Here is a 23,623-nt window from a genome sequence, read left to right as displayed (position 1 = left end):
CTAGTCATGGCCGAGACGATGAAATGCCAGCAACGTCGTCTGCCAAGGCCGATGCCCAATGTCATAGTACAGAGCATGTCAAATCCAAAACACCAAATATCAGTAAAAAAAGGACTCCAAAACCTAAAATAAAATTGTCGGAGGAGAAGCGTAAACTTGCCAATATGCCATTTACCACACGGAGTGGCAAGGAACGGCTGAGGCCCTGGCCTATGTTCATGGCTAGTGGTTCAGCTTCACATGAGGATGGAAGCACTCAGCCTCTCGCTAGAAAAATGAAAAGACTAAAGCTGGCAAAAGCAGTAGCACCGCAAAGAACTGTGCGTTCTTCGAAATCCCAAATCCACAAGGAGAGTCCGACTCCAATTGTGTCGGTTGCGATGCCTGACCTTCCCAACACTGGACGTGAAGAGCATGCGCCTTCCACCATTTGCACGCCCCCTGCAAGTGATGGAAGGAGCACCCGCAGTCCAGTTCCTGATAGTCAGATTGAAGATGTCAGTGTTGAAGTACACCAGGATGAGGAGGATATGGGTGTTGCTGGCGCTGGGGAGGAAATTGACCAGGAGGATTCTGATGGTGAGGTGGTTTGTTTAAGTCAGGCACCCGGGGAGACACCTGTTGTCCGTGGTAGGAATATGGCCGTTGACATGCCTGGTGAAAAAACCAAAAAAATCAGCTCTTCGGTGTGGAAGTATTTCACCAGAAATGCGGACAACAGGTGTCAAGCCGTGTGTTCCCTTTGTCAAGCTGTAATAAGTAGGGGTAAAGACGTTAACCACCTCGGAACATCCTCCCTTATACGTCACCTGCAGCGCATTCATAATAAGTCAGTGACAAGTTCAAAAACTTTGGGTGACAGCGGAAGCAGTCCACTGACCAGTAAATGCCTTCCTCTTGTAACCAAGCTCACGCAAACCACCCCACCAACTCCCTCAGTGTCAATTTCCTCCTTCCCCAGGAATGCCAATAGTCCTGCAGGCAATGTCACTGGCAATTCTGACGAGTCCTCTCCTGCCTGGGATTCCTCCGATGCATCCTTGCGTGTAACGCCTACTGCTGCTGGCGCTGCTGTTGTTGCTGCTGGGAGTCGATGGTCATCCCAGAGGGGAAGTCGTAAGCCCACTTGTACTACTTCCAGTAAGCAATTGACTGTTCAACAGTCCTTTGCGAGGAAGATGAAATATCACAGCAGTCATCCTGCTGCAAAGCGGATAACTGAGGCCTTGACAACTATGTTGGTGTTAGACGTGCGTCCGGTATCCGCCGTTAGTTCACAGGGAACTAGACAATTTATTGAGGCAGTGTGCCCCCGTTACCAAATACCATCTAGGTTCCACTTCTCTAGGCAGGCGATACCGAGAATGTACACGGACGTCAGAAAAAGACTCACCAGTGTCCTAAAAAATGCAGTTGTACCCAATGTCCACTTAACCACGGACATGTGGACAAGTGGAGCAGGGCAGGGTCAGGACTATATGACTGTGACAGCCCACTGGGTAGATGTATGGACTCCCGCCGCAAGAACAGCAGCGGCGGCACCAGTAGCAGCATCTCGCAAACGCCAACTCTTTCCTAGGCAGGCTACGCTTTGTATCACCGCTTTCCAGAATACGCACACAGCTGAAAACCTCTTACGGCAACTGAGGAAGATCATCGCGGAATGGCTTACCCCAATTGGACTCTCCTGTGGATTTGTGGCATCGGACAACGCCAGCAATATTGTGTGTGCATTAAATATGGGCAAATTCCAGCACGTCCCATGTTTTGCACATACCTTGAATTTGGTGGTGCAGAATTTTTAAAAAAACGACAGGGGCGTGCAAGAGATGCTGTCGGTGGCCAGAAGAATTGCGGGACACTTTCGGCGTACAGGCACCACGTACAGAAGACTGGAGCACCACCAAAAACTACTGAACCTGCCCTGCCATCATCTGAAGCAAGAAGTGGTAACGAGGTGGAATTCAACCCTCTATATGCTTCAGAGGTTGGAGGAGCAGCAAAAGGCCATTCAAGCCTATACAATTGAGCACGATATAGTAGGTGGAATGCACCTGTCTCAAGCGCAGTGGAGAATGATTTCAACGTTGTGCAAGGTTCTGATGCCCTTTGAACTTGCCACACGTGAAGTCAGTTCAGACACTGCCAGCCTGAGTCAGGTCATTCCCCTCATCAGGCTTTTGCAGAAGAAGCTGGAGACATTGAAGGAGGAGCTAACACGGAGCGATTCCGCTAGGCATGTGGGACTTGTGGATGGAGCCCTTAATTCGCTTAACAAGGATTCACGGGTGGTCAATCTGTTGAAATCAGAGCACTACATTTTGGCCACCGTGCTCGATCCTAGATTTAAAGCCTACCTTGGATCTCTCTTTCCGGCAGACACAAGTCTGCTGGGGTTGAAAGACCTGCTGGTGACAAAATTGTCAAGTCAAGCGGAACGCGACCTGTCAACATCTCCTCCTTCACATTCTCCCGCAACTGGGGGTGCGAGGAAAAGGCTCAGAATTCCGAGCCCACCCGCTGGCGGTGATGCAGGGCAGTCTGGAGCGACTGCTGATGCTGACATCTGGTCCGGACTGAAGGACCTGACAACGATTACGGACATGTCGTCTACTGTCACTGCATATGATTCTCTCAACATTGATAGAATGGTGGAGGATTATATGAGTGACCGCATCCAAGTAGGCACGTCACACAGTCCGTACTTATACTGGCAGGAAAAAGAGGCAATTTGGAGGCCCTTGCACAAACTGGCTTTATTCTACCTAAGTTGCCCTCCCACAAGTGTGTACTCCGAAAGAGTGTTTAGTGCCGCCGCTCACCTTGTCAGCAATCGGCGTACGAGGTTACATCCAGAAAATGTGGAGAAGATGATGTTCATTAAAATGAATTATAATCAATTCCTCCGCGGAGACATTGACCAGCAGCAATTGCCTCCACAAAGTACACAGGGAGCTGAGATGGTGGATTCCAGTGGGGACGAATTGATAATCTGTGAGGAGGGGGATGTACACGGTGATATATCGGAGGGTGATGATGAGGTGGACATCTTGCCTCTGTAGAGCCAGTTTGTGCAAGGAGAGATTAATTGATTCTTTTTTGGGGGGGGTCCAAACCAACCCGTCATATCAGTCACAGTCGTGTGGCAGACCCTGTCACTGAAATGATGGGTTCGTTAAAGTGTTCATGTCCTGTTTATACAACATAAGGGTGGGTGGGAGGGCCCAAGGACAATTCCATCTTGCACCTCTTTTTTCTTTTCTTTTTCTTTGCGTCATGTGCTGTTTGGGGAGGGTTTTTTGGAAGGGCCATCCTGCGTGACACTGCAGTGCCACTCCTAGATGGGCCCGGTGTTTGTGTCGGCCACTAGGGTCGCTAGTCTTACTCACACAGTCAGCTACCTCATTGCGCCTCTTTTTTTCTTTGCGTCATGTGCTGTTTGGGGAGGGTTTTTTGGAAGGGACATCCTGCGTGACACTGCAGTGCCACTCCTAGATGGGCCCGGTGTTTGTGTCGGCCACTAGGGTCGCTAGTCTTACTCACACAGTCAGCTACCTCATTGCGCCTCTTTTTTTCTTTGCGTCATGTGCTGTTTGGGGAGTATTTTTTTGAAGGGCCATCCTGCGTGACACTGCAGTGCCACTCCTAGATGGGCCAGGTGTTTGTGTCGGCCACTTGGGTCGCTTATCTTAGTCACACAGCGACCTCGGTGCAAATTTTAGGACTAAAAATAATATTGTGAGGTGTGAGGTGTTCAGAATAGACTGAAAATGAGTATAAATTATGGTTATTGAGGTTAATAATACTATGGGATCAAAATGACCGCAAATTCAATGATTTAAGCTGTTTTTTAGTGTTTTTTGAAAAAAACACCCGAATCCAAAACACACCCGAATCCGACAAAAAAAATTCGGTGAGGTTTTGCCAAAACGCGGTCGAACCCAAAACACGGCCGCGGAACCGAACCCAAAACCAAAACACAAAACCCGAAAAATTTCAGGCGCTCATCTCTAGAAAACGCCCGCTATTGAATACACTGAGGTCGAATTAGTGACGATTTTCCGACTGTCTGAAAATTCAGCACTAATTGAATATACCCCGTAGACAGTGGCCACATCCAGGAGCATGCTGTCATTGACGATATCCTCAGATTGAGCTGCATGTTGGGCCAACCAGAAGACGATAAATGCATGTTGGGCCACACTAGACGATAAATATAAATACATGAATAAATAAAACATATGCAAGTACAGAGTAGAAACTCCTTTGACAAACCAGTTACAATACTCACCAGCGTTATATCACAATGCCAAACCAAACAAATCCTTTTTCAAATACAATACCCCAAGAAAGGATTGCATGGAAAAGTATCAAACAGGTGTAAACATGGCTGGACCGACACAGGGACCTCATCCCCACCCAGCTCATCCCATAGGTAATTGCGCTATTGAGCCCATGATTTAGGCAGTGCATTCCAGCTGGTGCTCAGATAAATGGCTGCTTTATTCTAATAGAATTCTCTTCACCTGGAAGGAAGTGAGAGTAATTATCACAGTAGTCATTTTGCATTGAGAACTTCATACTTTATCTCATCTTTAAAAAGTTACCATATAAGTTCAAGCAAAATGTACATATCTGACTGATGTTTCTTTACAGGATGTACACAAAGACTGATTCTGTTGTTTTAATTTAGATATGCCTTGATATTAATGAATGTGAAAATGGAAGAAATGGTGGATGTGTGTCAAACTCCATTTGCACTAATACTATGGTAAGTACTCCCATGGCTGGGCATGCTGCATGTGGGGTATTGTCCTATAATACAGTATCCAGTTATGTGTCCAGATGATTCCTGGCTGTTTCTCAGTCTCTCTGCACCTTCCCATGCCAGCAGCCTCTTCCTCTGCACACGTTCATATTGCCCCAATATTTAAATACAAGTTCCAGGGCTGCTCTACCAGGGTGTCAATCATTGGGTCGGCCCAGTCTAGGTCAACAGTCACTAGGTCGACCACTCTTGGTTGATATGCACTAGGCCGACACCTGAAAAAGGTTGGCATGAAAAAGGTCGACATGGGTTTGTTGTCTTTTTTTGGTGTTGTCTACTCCGTAACATCAACGGGAACCCCAATTAGTGCACCGTGTTCGCTCGCCATGCGCTACCGCTGCGCTCGGCACAGGTTACTGTTCCCAATGGCAGTCCACGTGGATTGTAAAGTATGAAAAAGTTTAAAAAATCAAAAAAAGTGAAAAACTCATGTTGACCTTTTTCTGTGTAGAGCTTTGTCATGTCGACCTTCTGTCAATGTCGACCTTGGAACCATGTCGACTTAATGTGTGTGGACCAATAGTGGTCGACCTATTGACTGTTGAACTAAGTGTGGTCGACCTAACAACCGCATACTGTTCTACCAGTGGGATATTATTCTGTAAAACATCATGACATGTCCCCTGGACCGTTACATTACCGTTTCAGTCTATGGTGATTATTATTAATTTTTTATAATGATTAAAAATGAATATTAGAACAGTAATTTACCTGTTCGCTTATTCTGTTGGCGAGTGGTCTTCAGTTTGCTGGCTGTCGGGGTCCCGGCGCACAGTATACCGGCGCCGGAATCCCGACAGCTGGCATACCGACAACGTTTCTCCCTCTAGGGGGTCTACGCGCCCCCTGGGGGGAGACTAGATAGCATGGCGAGCACAGCAAGCCCGCAAGGGGCTCATTTGTGCTCGCCACGCTGTCGGTATGCCAGCGGTCGGGATTCCGGCGTAGGTATGCTATGAGCCGGGACCCCAACAGCCGGCATACCATACTACACCCTTGTTGGCAACTTGGCAATAGTTTAATAAAGCATTTAGGGGGTATTTCAGAGTTGATCGCAGCAGCAAATTTGTTAGCAGTTGGGCAAAACCATGTGCACTGCAGGGGGGGGGGCAGATATAACGTGCAGAGAGAGTTAGATTTGGGTGGGGTGTGTTCAATCTGAAATCTAAATTGCAGTTTAAAAATAAAGCAGCCAGTATTTACCCTGCATAGAAACAAAATAACCCACCCAAATATAACTCTCTCTGCACATGTTATATCTGCCCCCCCTGCAGTGCACATGGTTTTGCCCAACTGCCAACAAATTTGCTGCTGCGATCAACTGACTTTTTTTTGTGGTGACACACTGAACAATGACAACCACATATATGACATGTTATTAAGATATAAAAATAAATGTATATCAACCTAATTGTACCCAAAGCAGGGGGTTCTCTGCATGGCCAGAGATTATCCTGGAGGAGGGGAGAGAGAGGGAAAGCACACTCTCCTCCCTTTGGTTGTTGGCTGGAGCCGGAGTGCATCCTGGAGTGCGGGTGGATTGTGTGTGTGTGTGGGGGGTGGCCACACTGTTTTCCTCTTGCTCTTCTGATTGGCCGGAGTGCGTCCTGTGGAACGCAGCCTTTTCTTTGTCACCCCACTGTCATTGTGCGTGATAAACCAGGACACACTTAGGTGTCGCGACACACAGTTTGAGAACGTCTTGCAATGTTGCATTGATTGCTAAGTGAAAACATTTAAACTGCATTCTATGGGGGTCATTCCGAGTTGTTCGCTCGTTGCCGAATTTCGCTATATTGCGATTAGTCGCTTACTGCGCATGCGCAATGTTCGCAGAGCGCATGCGCTTAGTTATTTTACTCAAAAGTTAGGTATTTTACTCACGGCATTACGAGGATTTTTCTTCGTTCTGGTGATCGGAGTGTGATTGACAGGAAGTGGGTGTTTCTGGGCGGAAACTGGCCGTTTTATGGGTGTGTGTGAAAAAACGCTGCCGTTTCTGGGAAAAACGCGGGAGTGGCTGAAAAAACGGGGGAGTGCCTGGGCGAACGCTGGGTGTGTTTGTGACGTCAAACCAGGAACGAAACTGACTGAACTGATCGCAGATGCCGAGTAAGTGTCGAGCTACTCAGAAACTGCTAAGAAATTTCTATTCGCAATTTTGCGAATCTTTCGTTCGCAATTCTGCTAAGCTAAGATACACTCCCAGAGGGCGGCGGCTTAGCGTGTGCAATGCTGCTAAAAGCAGCTAGCGAGCGAACAACTCGGAATGAGGGCCTATATACACAGATGCAAATCTTGGCGTTTAGCATTAAGATGCATTTTTTTCCGTTAATGCGCTTAAAGCCCAGTGAATCCAAGCTAGCAAAACTTGTGCCCCAGTGCTTGTATGCACGAAAATGCATATTCACACTGGTACAATCCACCATTGCAGATTGAACAATTCTGAAAGAGCATTGAGGTCTCTGGGCGGTATTCAATCATCGCGCCGGATTTCACACTTAAAGTAAGGGGAGATCGCAGGGGCGATATTCAATTGTACTGTATCTGGTTTTCATGCTGATTGTGCCCATAGAGGTCGGGTTTAGCTGCGTAAAACCAGACTAAGGTGTTGGTCGCTGATCGCAAAAAGTGCCGTTTGGGTGCTCTTTTCCACAGGTCACTTTAAGGCGCATTTCAGCTCATCCCCAGGGGGGAGTGATCCAGAATGCAGAGCTACACACTGCCCAAACAGAGCTACAATTGAATAGCTCTGTTTGGGCACCTTCTAGTGGCTGCCGGCAGAAAAACAATTGATTTTGTCCACTGAGTACAATTCCAGTCCAAGGCATTTTCTGTGTTTGCCTGGGTTTCCTCTGAGTGCTCCAGTTTCCTCCCACCAAACATACTGGTAGGTTAATTGACCTGATAAAAATGAACACTAGTATACTATATACACCTGTATGTGTGTGTCCATGAGATAGAAACTATAGACTGCAACCTCCTCCAGGGCAGGGTCTGATGTGAATGATTCATACCTCCCAACTGTCCCGATTTTTGCGGGACAGTCCCGTTTTTTGGGGACTGTCCCGCTGTCCCACCCGCGGGCCGCAGTGTCCCGCGGTGGGGGGGCAGTTGGGAGACTCATTCACTCGCTGCCCTGCTTAGCAGAGCAGCGGTGAATAGACACTGGAGTCAGAGGGAGAGGGGGCATGCCAGCGGCTCACGGAGCACTGGGCATGCCCCCTCAGTGATGAAAACGGGGGCGTGGCTCACAGTCGCGGGCCTCCCGTGAAGCCACGCCCCCTTGTCTTACACCGCGCGTGTGTCCCTCTTTAGGAAAATGAAAAGTTGGGAGGTATGATGATTGAATCATTAACATATTAACTATTAGTAAGGCTCTGTGGAATATGTGTAAGCTACATAAATAACTGATAATAAATAAATAGTGTTGCTTTCTCTGTAATATTGGACTGTACCAGGGTTAATAATTTCATGTATCTTTGAGGGCCCGGAGGGCTGCTTTTTACTTTTGGCTATTTTTATATACACGCTTTTCACAACAGAACAATAACTTTCCTATAATAACAATTTCTTTCTCCCACTCCTGCCTTCAAGATTTCTCACGTGCTGCTCCCTTTCTCTGGAATTCTCCACCTCTCTCCCTCAGACTCTCCACCTCTCTACAAAACTTCAAACGGGCTCTCAAGACCGACTTCTTCACCAAACCCAGACTAATCTCATCCTAACCCTCTGTTCCACGCTCACTGTCTACCCCATCTGTTCCACCCCTGTCTGTCTGCCCCTCCCCTTTAGAATGTAAGCTCTCACGAGCAGGGTCCTCAACCCTCATGTGCTTATCCTTCTCTTACTTAAACATCCTCGATGGCACCTAATCCCACGGTTTCTGCCACCCTGATACTTATGTCAGTGTCATCTGGTGATGCAGCTATGTTTACTTACCCTGTACTTGTCCTATATTGGGGGAGATGTACTAAGCCTGAAAAGTGATAAATATCACTGTGATAAAGCACCAGCCAATCGGCTCCTAACTGCCATGTTACAGGCTGTGTTTGAAAAATGACAGGAGCCGATTGGCTGGTGCTTTATCACAGTGATATTTATCACTTTTCAGGCTTAGTACATCTGGCCCATTGTCTTCAAGTGTAAGTCACTATTGTCCCGTTTTGATTTTTTATTTATGTACTGTGTAATTGGGTCCTGCGGATGGATCCCTTGTAGCGCAATATAAATAAAGGATAATAATAATAACCTTGTGTTTGGTGACAGGGGTCTTTTCGCTGCGGACCTTGCAATTCCGGGTATCTCGGTGACCAAAGCAAAGGCTGTACACTACAAAGAAACTGTTGGAACCGAGCTCAGAACCCCTGTCATATCAATGCAGAATGTATCGAGGAGAAGAATGGAGACATAACCTGTATTGTGAGTATTATTCCTAGTTCAGTTCAGAGAAGTTGGTGGATGATGTTCTAGTGATCCGAGGCGTAGAGTACAGAGCAGAAATGCAGTGTGGGTGTTAGCGCTAGTTTCCACCAGAGTGGGGTTTTATTTGGATACAGATGAGTGTGGATTCAGTTTTGATAATAATCAGATACAAAACATTGTTACATCAGATATTTGGAATAGTCTGCATTCCAGGGATTACAGGTTGTTCCTGTTCATTCCTCTTCATTCCTCTTTCACAGTGCTGTTTCATAATAGTAATAATGGGTTCGGTATATTTTAACGGCGGACGGGATGCCGGCAGTCACAATACCGAGGCCTGCATCCCGATGATTAAAATCCGACAAGGACGAGGTAAGTATGCTATCCCCTCTCTCCTACACCCTAACCATCCCTTCCCGAAGCCTAACCCTAACCTCCTCTCAGTGGTGCCTAACCTTAACCCCCCCCCCTCCCCTCCCCGCAGCCTAACCCTAACCCACCTGGGTGGTGCATTAACCTAAAGCCCCTCCACCAGGCCCTAACACTAATCTGCCCCCTTTACTTACGGTCTTGTTTCCGGCTGTCAGGATTCTGGCTGCCGGGATTCCGACAGCCGGTATCTTAACCGCATCCCGTAATAATTAGTGATGTGCACCGGACATTTTTCGGGTTTTGTGTTTTGGTTTTGGATTCGGTTCCGCGGCCGTGTTTTGGATTCGGACGCGTTTTGGCAAAACCTCACCGAAAATTTTTTGTCGGATTCGGGTGTGTTTTGGATTCGGGTGATTTTTACAAAAAACCCTAAAAAACAGCTTAAATCATAGAATTTGGGGGTCGTTTTGATCCCATAGTATTATTAACCTCAATAACCATAATTTCCACTCATTTCCAGTCTATTCTGAACACCTCACACCTCACAATATTATTTTTAGTCCTAAAATTTGCACCGAGGTCGCTGGATGGCTAAGCTAAGCGACACAAGTGGCCGACACAAACACCTGGCCCATCTAGGAGTGGCACTGCAGTGTCAGGCAGGATGGCACTTCAAAAAAATAGTCCCCAAACAGCACATGATGCAAAGAAAAAAAGAGGCGCACCAAGGTCGCTGTGTGACTAAGCTAAGCGACACAAGTGGCCGACACAAACACCTGGCCCATCTAGGAGTGGCACTGCAGTGTCAGGCAGGATGGCACTTCAAAAAAATTGTCCCCAAACAGCACATGATGCAAAGAAAAATTAAAGAAAAAAGAGGTGCAAGATGGAATTGTCCTTGGGCCCTCCCACCCACCCTTATGTTGTATAAACAGGACATGAACACTTTAACGAACCCATCATTTCAGCGACAGGGTCTGCCACACGACTGTGACTGAAATGACTAGTTGGTTTGGGCCCCCACCAAAAAAAGAAGCAATCAATCTCTCCTTGCACAAACTGGCTCTACAGAGGCAAGATGTCCACCACATCATCATCCTCCGATTCCTCACCCCTTTCACTGTGTACATCCCCCTCCTCACAGATTATTAATTCGTCCCCACTGGAATCCACCATCTCAGGTCCCTGTGTACTTTGTGGAGGCAATTGCTGCTGGTGAATGTCTCCACGGAGGAATTGATTATAATTCATTTTGATGAACATCATCTTCTCCACATTTTCTGGAAGTAACCTCGTACGCCGATTGCTGATAAGGTGAGCGGCTGCACTAAACACTCTTTCGGAGTACACACTGGAGGGAGGGCAACTTAGGTAGAATAAAGCCAGTTTGTGCAAGGGCCTCCAAATTGCCTCTTTTTCCTGCCAGTATACGTACGGACTGTCTGACGTGCCTACTTGGATGCGGTCACTCATATAATCCTCCACCATTCTTTCAATGGTGAGAGAATCATATGAAGTGACAGTAGACGACATGTCAGTAATCGTTGGCAGGTCCTTCAGTCCGGACCAGATGTCAGCACTCGCTCCAGACTGCCCTGCATCACCGCCAGCGGGTGGGCTCGGAATTCTTAGCCTTTTCCTCGCACCCCCAGTTGCGGGAGAATGTGAAGGAGGAGATGTTGACGGGTCACGTTCCGCTTGACTTGACAATTTTCTCACCAGCAGGTCTTTGAACCTCTGCAGACTTGTGTCTGCCGGAAAGAGAGATACAACGTAGGTTTTAAATCTAGGATCGAGCACGGTGGCCAAAATGTAGTGCTCTGATTTCAACAGATTGACCACCCGTGAATCCTGGTTAAGCGAATTAAGGGCTCCATCCACAAGTCCCACATGCCTAGCGGAATTGCTCTGTTTTAGCTCCTCCTTCAATGTCTCCAGCTTCTTCTGCAAACCTGATGAGGGGAATGACCTGACTCAGGCTGGCAGTGTCTGAACTGACTTCACGTGTGGCAAGTTCAAAGGGTTGCAGAACCTTGCACAACGTTGAAATCATTCTCCACTGCGCTTGAGTCAGGTGCATTCCCCCTCCTTTGCCTATATCATGGCCAGATGTATTGGCTTGAATGGCCTTTTGCTGCTCCTCCATCCTCTGAAGCATATAGAGGGTTGAATTCCACCTCGTTACCACCTCTTGCTTCAGATGATGGCAGGGCAGGTTCAGGACTGTTTGATGGTGCTCCAGTCTTCTGTACGCGGTGGCTGAATGCCGAAAGTGGCCCACAATTCTTCGGGCCACCCACAGCATCTCTTGCATGCCCCTGTCGTTTTTTAAATAATTCTGCACCACCAAATTCAATGTATGTACAAAACATGGGACGTGCTGGAATTTGCCCAGATGTATTGCACGCACAATATTGCTGGCGTTGTCCGATGTCACAAATCCCCAGGAGAGTCCAATTGGGGTAAGCCATTCTGCGATGATCTTCCTCAGTTTCCGTAAGAGGTTGTCAGCTGTGTGCCTCTTCTGGAAAGCGGTGATACAAAGTGTAGCCTGCCTAGGAACGAGTTGGCGTTTGCGAGATGCTGCTACTGGTGCCGCCGCTGCTGTTCTTGCAGCGGGAGGCAATACATCTACCCAGTGGGCTGTCACAGTCATATAGTCCTGAGTCTGCCCTGCTCCACTTGTCCACATGTCCTTGGTTAAGTGGACATTGGGTACAACTGCATTTTTTAGGACACTGGTGACTCTTTTTCTGAGGTCTGTGTACATTTTCGGTATCGCCTGCCTAGAGAAATGGAACCTAGATGGTATTTGGTACCGGAGACACAGTACCTCAATCAAGTCTCTAGTTGCCTCTGAATTAACGGTGGATACCGGAACCACGTTTCTCACCGCCCAGGCTGCCAAGGCCTGAGTTATCTGCTTTGCAGCAGGATGACTGCTGTGATATTTCATCTTCCTCGCAAAGGACTGTTGGATAGTCAATTGCTTACTGGAAGTAGTACAAGTGGTCTTCCGACTTCCCCTCTGGGATGACGATCGACTCCCAGCAGCTACAACAGCAGCGCCAGCAGCAGTAGGCGTTACACTCAAGGATGCATCGGAGGAATCCCAGGCAGGAGAGGACTCGTCAGACTTGCCAGTGACATGGCCTGCAGGACTATTGGCTTTCCTGGGTAAGGAGGAAATTGACACTGAGGGAGTTGGTGGTGTGGTTTGCAGGAGCTTGGTTACAAGAGGAAGGGATTTAGTGGTCAGTGGACTGCTTCCGCTGTCACCCAAAGTTTTTGAACTTGTCACTGACTTATGATGAATGCGCTGCAGGTGACGTATAAGGGAGGATGTTCCGAGGTGGTTAACGTCCTTACCCCTACTTATTACAGCTTGACAAAGGCAACACACGGCTTGACACCTGTTGTCCGCATTTGTGTTGAAATAATTCCACACCGAAGAGCTGATTTTTTTTGTATTTTGACCAGGCATGTCAATGGCCATATTCGTCCCACGGACAACAGGTGTCTCCCCGGGTGCCTGACTTAAACAAACCACCTCACCATCAGAATCCTCCTTGTCAATTTCCTCCCCAGCGCCAGCAACACCCATATCCTCATCCTGGTGTACTTCAACAGTGACATCTTCAATTTGACTATCAGGAACTGGACTGCGGGTGCTTCTTCCAGCACTTGCAGGGGGCGTGCAAATGGTGGAAGGCGCAAGCTCTTCCCTTCCAGTGTTGGGAAGGTCAGGCATCGCAACCGACACAATTGGACTCTCTTGGGGATTTGTGATTTAGAAGAACGCACAGTTCTTTGCTGTGCTTTTGCCAGCTTAAGTCTTTTCATTTTTCTAGCGAGAGGATGAGTGCTTCCATCCTCATGTGAATCTGAACCACTAGCCATGAACATAGGCCAGGGCCTCAGCCGTTCCTTGCCACTCCGTGTCGTAAATGGCATATTGGCAAGTTTACGCTTCTCATCAGATGCTTTCAATTTTGATTTTTGGGTCATTTTACTGAACTTTTGTTTTTTGGATTTTACATGCTCTCTACTATGACATTGGGCATCGGCCTTGGCAGCCGAAGTTGATGGCATTTCATCGTCTCGGCCATGACTAGTGGCAGCAGCTTCAGCACGAGGTAGAAGTGGATCTTGATCTTTCCCTATTTTAACCTCCACAGTTTTGTTCTCCATTTTTTAATGTGTGGAATTATATGCCAGTATCAATAGCAATGGCCTACTACTATATATACTGCGCACAACTGAAATGCACCACAGGTATGGATGGATAGTATACTTGACGACACAGAGGTAGGTACAGCAGTGGCCTTCCGTACCGTACTGCTATATATAGTATACTGGTGGTCACTGTGTCAGCAAACTGCAAAACTAAAATGCACCACAGGTATAGAATGTAGATGGATAGTATACTTAATGACGACACAGAGGTAGGTACAGCAGTGGCCTTCCGTACCGTACTGCTATATATAGTATACTGGTGGTCACTGTGTCAGCAAACTGCAAAACTAAAATGCACCACAGGTATAGAATGTAGATGGATAGTATACTTAATGACGACACAGAGGTAGGTACAGCAGTGCCTTCCGTACCGTACTGCTATATATAGTATACTGGTGGTCACTGTGTCAGCAAACTGCAAAACTAAAATGCACCACAGGTATAGAATGTAGATGGATAGTATACTTAATGACGACACAGAGGTAGGTACAGCAGTGGCCTTCCGTACCGTACTGCTATATATAGTATACTGGTGGTCACTGTGTCAGCAAACTGCAAAACTAAAATGCACCACAGGTATAGAATGTAGATGGATAGTATACTTAATGACGACACAGAGGTAGGTACAGCAGTGGCCTTCCGTACCGTACTGCTATATATAGTATACTGGTGGTCACTGTGTCAGCAAACTGCAAAACTAAAATGCACCACAGGTATAGAATGTAGATGGATAGTATACTTAATGACGACACAGAGGCAGGTACAGCAGTGGCCTTCCGTACCGTACTGCTATATATAGTATACTGGTGGTCACTGTGTCAGCAAACTGCAAAACTAAAATGCACCACAGGTATATAATGTAGATGGATAGTATACTTAATGATGACACAGAGGTAGGTACAGCAGTGGCCTTCCGTACCGTACTGCTATATATAGTATACTGGTGGTCACTGTGTCAGCAAACTGCAAAACTAAAATGCACCACAGGTATAGAATGTAGATGGATAGTATACTTAATGACGACACAGAGGTAGGTACAGCAGTGGCCTTCCGTACCGTACTGCTATATATAGTATACTGGTGGTCACTGTGTCAGCAAACTGCACAACTGAAATGCACCACAGGTATAGAATCTAGATGGATAGTATACTTAATGACGACACAGAGGTAGGTACAGCATGGCCTACTGTACCGTAATGCTATATATTATATACTGGTGGTCACTGGTCAGCAAAACTCTGCACTGTACTACTCCTATATAATATTATACTGGTGGTCCCCAGTCCCCACAATAAAGCAGCACACTGAGCACAGATATGGAGTGTTTTTCAGGCAGACAACGTATACTGGTGGTCACTGTCAGCAAAACTCTGCACTGTACTCCTGCTATATAATACAGCTGCTCCCCAGTCCCCACAATTAAGCAGTGTGAGCACAGATATATGCAGCACACTGAGCACAGATATGGAGCGTTTTTTTCAGGCAGAGAACGGATAACTGGTGGTCACTGATCAGCAAAACTCTGCACTGTACTCCTCCTATATTATACAGCTGCTCCCCAGTCCCCACAATTAAGCAATAATGCACAATCAAGTTCAACAATAATGGAGAGGACGCCAGCCACGTCCTCTCCCTAACATTTCCAATGCACGAGTGAAAATGGCGGCGACGCGCGGCTGCTTATATAGAATCCGAATCTCGCGAGAATCCGACAGCGGGATGATGACGTTCGGGCGCGCTCGGGTTAACCGAGCCATACGGGAGAATCCGAGTATGGCTCGGACCCGTGTAAAAAGGGTGAAGTTCGGGGGGGTTCGGTTTCCAAGAAACCGAACCCGCTCATCACTAGTAATAATAATAATGTAATAATGTACAATGTATGTGACAGATATTAGAATGAAACATCTCAGAATGGAATTATTGAAATGTATATCATCACCACACATCAACAATAACCATCCACCATGACCAGATGTCCATTTCATAGACTTGTTCAAGGACAGAGATATACCTTTGTCACTTACAAATAAACCAGTTACACATAAATAAGTCATGATAAGGTGGTAGATATAGATACTCACAACAGGTTTACGAGTGCACCTTCATACATAACTACCAACATTCCAAATGAGATACATACAGATGGGTCCATCTTTAATAGGATTAACTGAGACTGGGCAGTCGGACTTAATCCCCTGCTGTATTGTTCTCTGTATTGTATTGCAGTTGAGAACAATAGATGAAGGGTTTATGTTAATAAACCATGTTGTGTCTAGGCGCAGCAAACTAGCCAAGATAACCGTGGACCCATCTGTACAAGCTAAAATATTTATTTGGCTTGGATTCCACCTTGATAAATGTTGCTATATACTTAGCAGATGCCAAATTGACAGATGTTCTACTATAATTAAAACTAGAATAAATACAAAACTTTCATTAAAAAAATAACATTTTCTACTGTTTTTTTTAAAAACAATTCATGGAAATAGAGTGCATTTATTTCTTCTAAACTCTCTGCTGCCATCTAGGGACAAAACTTAGTAACTAACAACAGCCCAGCTTACTAAAATTTCCCTTTTTTCTGCATTTACTCCTTTTTTGTTTTAATACTCTAAATAAAGAATTATTTACAAAAAAAGTAAGAAAAATTATGAAACAAACATTTTGTTATGTTGGTGGGCAAACATAATGGCAAAGGGAGTCATTCCGAGTTGATCGCTCGCTGCCTATTTTCGCAGCGCAGCGATCAGGTGAAAAAACGGCATTTATGCGCATGCATATGCCCCGCAATGCGCACGCGCGTCGTATGGGTACAAAGGCATTTGTTGTTTTGCACAGGTTCTACCGAAGTTTTCAGTCGCACTGACGGCCGCAAGAAGATTGACAGGAAGGGGGCGTTTCTGGGTGTCAACTGACTGTTTTCAGGGAGTCTTTGCAAAAACGCAGGCGTGTCTGAAAAAACGCAGGCGTGGTTGGGCGTTCGCTGGGCGGGTGTATGACGCCAAATCCGGACACGAATAGGCTGAAGTGATCGTTAGCGCTGAGTAGGTTCAGAGCTACTCAGAAAATGCACAAACTGTTTTTGCAGAGCTCGGCTGCACATGCGTTCGCACTTCTGCTAAGCTAAAATACACTCCCCAGTGCTCGGACAAGAACAAGTTGCCAGCTCATCTTTATTTACTGATAATTAAATGATACAGGCCTTTAGTATGTGTCAGTGGTTAAAGGAATGAGTTGGCAAACCTGCAGCCATGTTGGAGATGAATTATATCAAAATTGCATGAGAGAATGTATTAGCACATACATAGGTATAAGCAGCTTGCACCAGACGGAAAAAAGAAGAAACACCTTACTCCTTTAGCAATGTGAAATAAAGTATCATGCACCGTGTGCAAAATTTCAGAATAGGAAATGAGGATTGCAAATAGTTGCTAGTTAAATGAAATAAAGTGCCTTTAAGTGATTTAGCAAAATGTAATGCAATATAGTGACACACATAAAAGTAGTAAAGAGACCTTGTATTCTTATTGTGTCTGTTTTGTGAGTCCTTTTACTGCTTTTATGTGTGTCACTATATTGCAATAAATGTTGATAATCACGTAAAGGCACTTTATTTCATTTAACTAGACATTATTTGCAGTCCTCATCTCCTATTCATGTTGGAACTTAAGTCAAAGGCCATTAACCCATTTCCTAGGTACTCTAATACCCCTTTTCCACCAAACTTGCCTGGGCAACCCATGTCCAAATTTGGTGGGAAAGGGTCAGAGAAAAATAACCTGGGGCGCATTACCTGGGAATCCAATCCTAGTAACTACCAGGGTCGAATCTGGCACCGACCCAGTATCTTGTGGTATAAACGTGTGGCCCAGGTCATGTTGAAAGCTTATCAGAAGGCGTATCACCGGCACTTGGAGATGATGTAATCCCCTAGTGCCAGCAGAGGGAAGCTCCTCCACTGGGTGTAGTACTGTTGACCGGCGGTCAGCTTACCGACGCCGGGATCCCGGCAGCATACCGACGCCGGGATCCCGGCGGGGAGGGGCGAGTGCAGCAATCCCCTTGCGGGCTCGCTGCGGTCGCCACGCTGCGGTCGCCACGGGTTCTATTCCCACTCTATGGGTGTCGTGGACACCCACGAGTGGAAATAGTCCCTGTTGGTCGGCATGCCGACCATCGGGATAGTGAGCCCCCGGGCTGGTGGAGGAGGTCATGTGACTGTCGGTCAGCTAACCCAGGTCTAGACAATGGTGTGAATGGCTGGAAACTGTGTTCAGTTACCCAGGACGGACCCAGGTTTTTCGGGGGGTTTGGTGGAAAAGGGGTATTAATTAACTCTGCCAGCTAAGCTTCAGTTGTATGGGTATCTCATTAGAAAGCATTAAAAGATGTGGGTATGATATATGACAGATATATGATGAATTTAGGGATTTCTGTAGCTCATAGCACGGCAGATTTAAAATACATGTATGGCATAGATCCAAAAATGAATATGGCATTTTATTTTATGAAATACAGCAGTCTTTTTGTAAAGAAAACCTGGCCTGCTACACAGTGCTGATTGCTGCTCTGCTTGTGTCTTGTGTCACTGACTGGTCATTTCTCCTCTGTGCCGTTTTTGCAGTGTACGGTTGGATGGGCTGGCAATGGCTTTATCTGTGCCAAAGACACTGATATTGATGGATACCCGGATGAAGCTCTACGGTGCAGTGAGGAAAACTGCAAGAAGGTTGTTATGTTCTAATAATGCCTGTATACACATGAGATATATACCTAGGCACTGAGGGGCAGATGTATTAACCTGGAGATGGATAAAAAAGTGATGAAGCAAGCAGTGATAAGCGCAAGGTGATAACGCACCAGCCAATCATTACGGATTTGAAAAATGACAGTTAGGATCTGATTGGCTGGTGAGTTATCATCTTCCACTTATCACTGCTTTATCACTTCTCCAGACTTATGAGATACTTACTTTTACATTGGCTCTTTACAATGTTTGGTTAAGGCTATTAGGGTAATGGAGGAAGTTCCGTTTCCCAGAGAAAAGCCGCAGCACAGAGTAAACTATTTCCAGCATTTTTGTTCCTTTTGTTTATCTTTTTTGGTTTCCAGTTGGTCTAGAAATAATCTCTTCATGTGCTTAATGCGCAGGACAACTGTATGTATGTTCCAAACTCTGGGCAGGAAGATGCTGACAGAGATGGCATTGGGAACGCCTGTGATGATGACGCGGATGGAGATGGCATTCCGAATGAGCAGGTAATGAGCAGCAGTATAGTTAGTGCCAACGGCTGCCTGTAACTACCCACTAGTCCTGCCATGTGCCAGGGAAAAGATGCAAGAGAGAAGCTCACACTTCAATACTGTATATCCAGCAATCCACCAAATTCCACACTGTGGGGGGAGTAACAGTGTAGATAGCAGAACTCCAATGTATTACTCTCAGCAGCCAGGCACAGCGCTGACTAAGCACATGCAATTTCTGTGACTACTAGCAAACTAATACTATAACAGTAATATTGTATTGTAACGTGACACACGAGGTCCCCTATTGTCAGATTAAACACGTAGGGCTAAATGTCCTATGTGGCACTTTATTGTACATGATTGTACCCTTAGCCCCACCAACCAGATCTGCTATATAGTAAACTTATGTTATTGCTTCTCACATTTGGTGGTGGTTACTACTATATTTTCTACTTATTTGTAATATTTTGCATAAAGATATCCAGCCCGCAGCACAGCCGCTTGGCACGGGGATTCAGTAGGATTTGCCGGCTGTCAATATTCCGACAGTGGCATCCCGGCCGCCAGTATGCCGGCAGCGAGGCGAGCGCAAAGAGTCCCCTTGAGGGACTTTCACTGTGTTTTAACAGCGCTGCGAATGCCGGCACTGGACTCCGGAGGGGTGAGTATTTTAAAAATGTGTGCGGTGGGGCGTTCCTCTGGACTCAGGGGCCCATGTGCGCCGCACACACTGCACCCATTATAGAAACGCCTGTGATTCCAGCGTTGGTATCCTGACCGCCGGGATCCCGACAGCCGGCAAATTAAATGGATCCAAAGGCAAGGGTACCGCGCCAAGGCACAGTCTTAGTATGCCGAACTGTAGCTTATGGCGCCCAAGTATTCCGATGGGTATGGGTACTTAGACGCATGTGCGCGTCCTATTCGCAGGCATACCTGTGTAAATATATATATATATATATATATATATAGAGATATATATATATAGATATATATATATACAATAAATCCAGGGGTACACAGGAGTCTTCGTAATTGCTTATTTTATTCACAGCAGCATAATAGTAGCAATCGCAACAAGGTTTCGGTCCTGTATGTGGACCTTTGACCTGACATCTGTCAGTAGCAGTCTCAGTTGCTGCTGTCTACTTTTGCTTTTTACTTGTCTAGCACCTTCTATAAAATGACAGAAGCTGTTTCGGTAACTTCTCTTTTTACGGTTAGATACATTTCACCCTACATGTAATATGCTGTATATAATGAACGCTCCTGTGCCTCCTATGCAGTTTGTAATCTGGGGCTCCCTACCACCATGTTCTTACTATTACAACACTCACATCATAGCACAGCATACCACATACATAGCAAGTTTAGATTATTCTGAAACCCTTTCTTACAGGACAACTGTGTGCTGGTTTCCAACATCAATCAGAAAAACAGCGACCAGGACATATTTGGGGACGCCTGTGATAATTGTCGCTTCAAACTGAACAATGACCAAAGGGACACGGACAATGATGGACAAGGGGATGCATGCGATGACGATATGGATGGAGATGGTAAATAAATGAATATAGATAATCACATATTTGAAACAAGTATATATACTTCTAAATGTATGAATTAATGTGGGTATGGGCCAGAAACAAGCTCTCTTCTTGACCAGACAAATATGTATTGAAGGAATCAAGAATTTCCTGGACAACTGTCAACGGGTCCCTAATGTGGACCAGAAGGATAGAGATGGAGATGGTGTAGGTGATGCCTGTGACAGCTGCCCTGACGTTGCCAACCCAAACCAGGTTAGTGGTGACCAGTTGGGGCACAGAGGGACATTGCATTCCTAGAGGGCACATATTAGTTCATCCAGATACTGTTTACCGACATTAATGGCTTAACCTGGCATTTATTATCTAATCTAGATCATTATCAGAGTACTATAGGTTGAGTATGTTATATCCAAAATGCTTGGGACCAGAGGTATTTTGGATATCGTATTTTTCCGTATTTTGGAATAATTGCATACCATAATGAGATATCATGGTGATGGGACTTAAGTCTAAGCACAGAATGCATTTATGTTTCATATACACCTTATACACACAGCCTGATGGTCATTTTAGCCAATATTTTTAATAACTTTGTGTACAGTGAGCCATCAGAAAACAAATTTTCACTATCTCAGTCTCACTCCAAAAATTCTGTATTTTGGAGTATTCTGTATTTTGGAATATTTGGATATGGGATACTCAACTTGTAGTACATTGGTCTTACATGATGCCTCTTGTCTCCATAGTCAGACATCGATAATGACCTGGTGGGAGATTCCTGTGACACTAACCAAGACAGGTACAGTATAAATTACCGGTGTGATGGTGAGAAGTGTCACTGGTCTTACTGGTGCCCATTTGGAGTTGCACAGATTTGCACGTAGAATATACGTTGGAAAATACGTAACATTGCTGTGCATACGCTCAGTTGGACGTATTTCAAGATGCATCCCGCTCAAAGCCAGTAGCACCTGCAGGAAGCGGATGTAGCCCGTGTTTACTGACACCCTACAAAAGCACAGAAATTGCACAGAGCTGCTCTGCTCCAGCGTTAGTAATAAATACTAAAGTTGCATTAACCTATTTCTATTTACATGCAAGTGTCATATACACAATAGATAATCATGTCTTGACAGTTAAGCTGGGTACACACCTATCCAATCGTCAGACAGTTCTTCCAATTCCTGGCCCCTTCGTGAGATATCATAAGAGTGTACGCACCTACAATCATGTTTTATCGTAAGAAAACGTAGCGTATCTGAAGATCAGGTTTTATGGGTGTGCTATTATTCGTCAAATGTGATGGTACAATATGGGACAGACCTGGAAGTGTGTACGCACTACTGACTGTCCAATACTTCTGCCGCTGCTCCTGCATTCACACCCTATTCAGCAGATGATCTCAAGAGATGAGGATCGCAGATTGCACCGTAGATTGTAATGTGTACGCATGAATCTCCATGTTCAACTGGACTTTCAGTTGTAAGTGATATGGAAATAGGTATTTCCATATCTATTATATAATTATTGCCAAGAGTGTGTGTCTAGCTGCAGGGATGCCCTGTCTCTTGCTGTGTACCTGTGTCCTATGTGTGCTTCGGCTGCTGTTCCCCAGGTAAGGCAGCCAGCACACATATTACATACAACTTTACATGTATGTTTATATGTGCTGGCCGGCACCCCTCTACAGACTTTGGTCAGCACTGCAACCCCAGGAGCCAGCAGCCACCGCTGATGAAGATTGACATTAGTGCTGCAGATGAGAGAGGGGAGATGGAAAGGGAAGACAGAGATGAGAGAGAGAGAGAGAGAGAGAGGGGGGGGGGATGCGGTGAGTGGGCTAGGGGGACAGATGTCATACACAGGCATACGGGAGGTTTAGGGGAACAGAAGTGAGGGACGGGGGAAGGGAGTGTGGGGGACAGAAATGAGAGACAGAGAGACTGGGGATTAATGGGGACAGTGGGAAAAAACTTCTACAGTGCTGGGCATTATAAAACTAGCTTCCCAACGTATGACAGGGCCAAAATGCCAGTAAAGTATAATGACATTTAATAGCAAATCCAAATGAAATTGAGTAAAATCAGCTGGGGGGGGGGGGGGGGGGTCAGTATGCAATCAGCCAATCAGCAGCAGTTAGCCAGTACCTCTGATAGTCATCACCATCATTGTGTATCATTGTGTATTACTGCACCAGCCCTCCAGCACAGGAAGAGATATACCACCTAGCAGGTGTGTCTTCTTACTGTACTCTGCTTTCGCTTACCACCCATTCATACCTCCATTCCACCTCTCCATGCGCAAGAAGATGCTAGGTGGCGATAAGCAATAAACTATATATTGATGTATACTTACGTATTTGGAGCGCAGTAGTAATATGCAGGTCTTGTGCAACTCTAAATGAGCACCAATATTCAGTATTCATTCACTTCTATTATGTGTAATGAATTAACACAGTCCTCACATTGTTTATGTTCTCCATGGGACACAGACTATATACCAGACTTTAGCAACTTGCAGTGCTCCAGGTACTGTGGAACTACAAGTTCCAGCATGCCCTTCCAACTGAAGAAGAAATAATCTAATTTTTCTTATGTATACCAGTCTCTAACGACATGAAAACAAGCCCCAGTCACCCAGGGTGAACTGATAAATTGTACTCCAATAATATTATCTACTAATCCTGAATGTTACGTGAAATTTTAAAACCAAACAGAGATTTACTAAAAACAAAACATTACAGATAAATGACAATTTAGGGAACACTTCATAGAGATTGTCACTAGAGGGCAGTAGATCACAAGATGAACAAAGTACTGTAGCAATATCAAGAGTTGTATGGATTGAGGGAGTTCCTTTTAAAGGGGTAGAGGCAGTGGTGCAAAAAGAAATATTATCTTAGTGTACTGAGTGCCGAAAAATGGTCATGGTCATGTGTTGTGAGGGGGCGTGGAGACTCACTAGT

At 45.7% G+C, this 23,623-nt stretch overlaps 1 protein-coding gene across 1 annotated transcript in view; it reads left to right on the top strand.

Moving 5' to 3' along the window:
• Positions 1–23,623, top strand: part of THBS4 (thrombospondin 4) — a 121,399-nt gene that overhangs the window by 76,381 nt on the left and 21,395 nt on the right. The window contains exons 9-15 of the mRNA XM_063963469.1: positions 4,694–4,771; positions 9,098–9,250; positions 18,486–18,590; positions 19,013–19,120; positions 20,508–20,667; positions 20,792–20,910; positions 21,405–21,457. Of these exons, the coding sequence (XP_063819539.1) occupies positions 4,694–4,771; positions 9,098–9,250; positions 18,486–18,590; positions 19,013–19,120; positions 20,508–20,667; positions 20,792–20,910; positions 21,405–21,457 (776 nt within the window). The remainder of the gene's footprint in view (positions 1–4,693; positions 4,772–9,097; positions 9,251–18,485; positions 18,591–19,012; positions 19,121–20,507; positions 20,668–20,791; positions 20,911–21,404; positions 21,458–23,623) is intronic.

This window comes from Pseudophryne corroboree, chromosome 1, assembly GCF_028390025.1.
Source record: "Pseudophryne corroboree isolate aPseCor3 chromosome 1, aPseCor3.hap2, whole genome shotgun sequence".
NCBI lineage: Eukaryota > Metazoa > Chordata > Amphibia > Anura > Myobatrachidae > Pseudophryne > Pseudophryne corroboree.
This window is presented reverse-complemented; position numbering and strand designations above follow the sequence as displayed.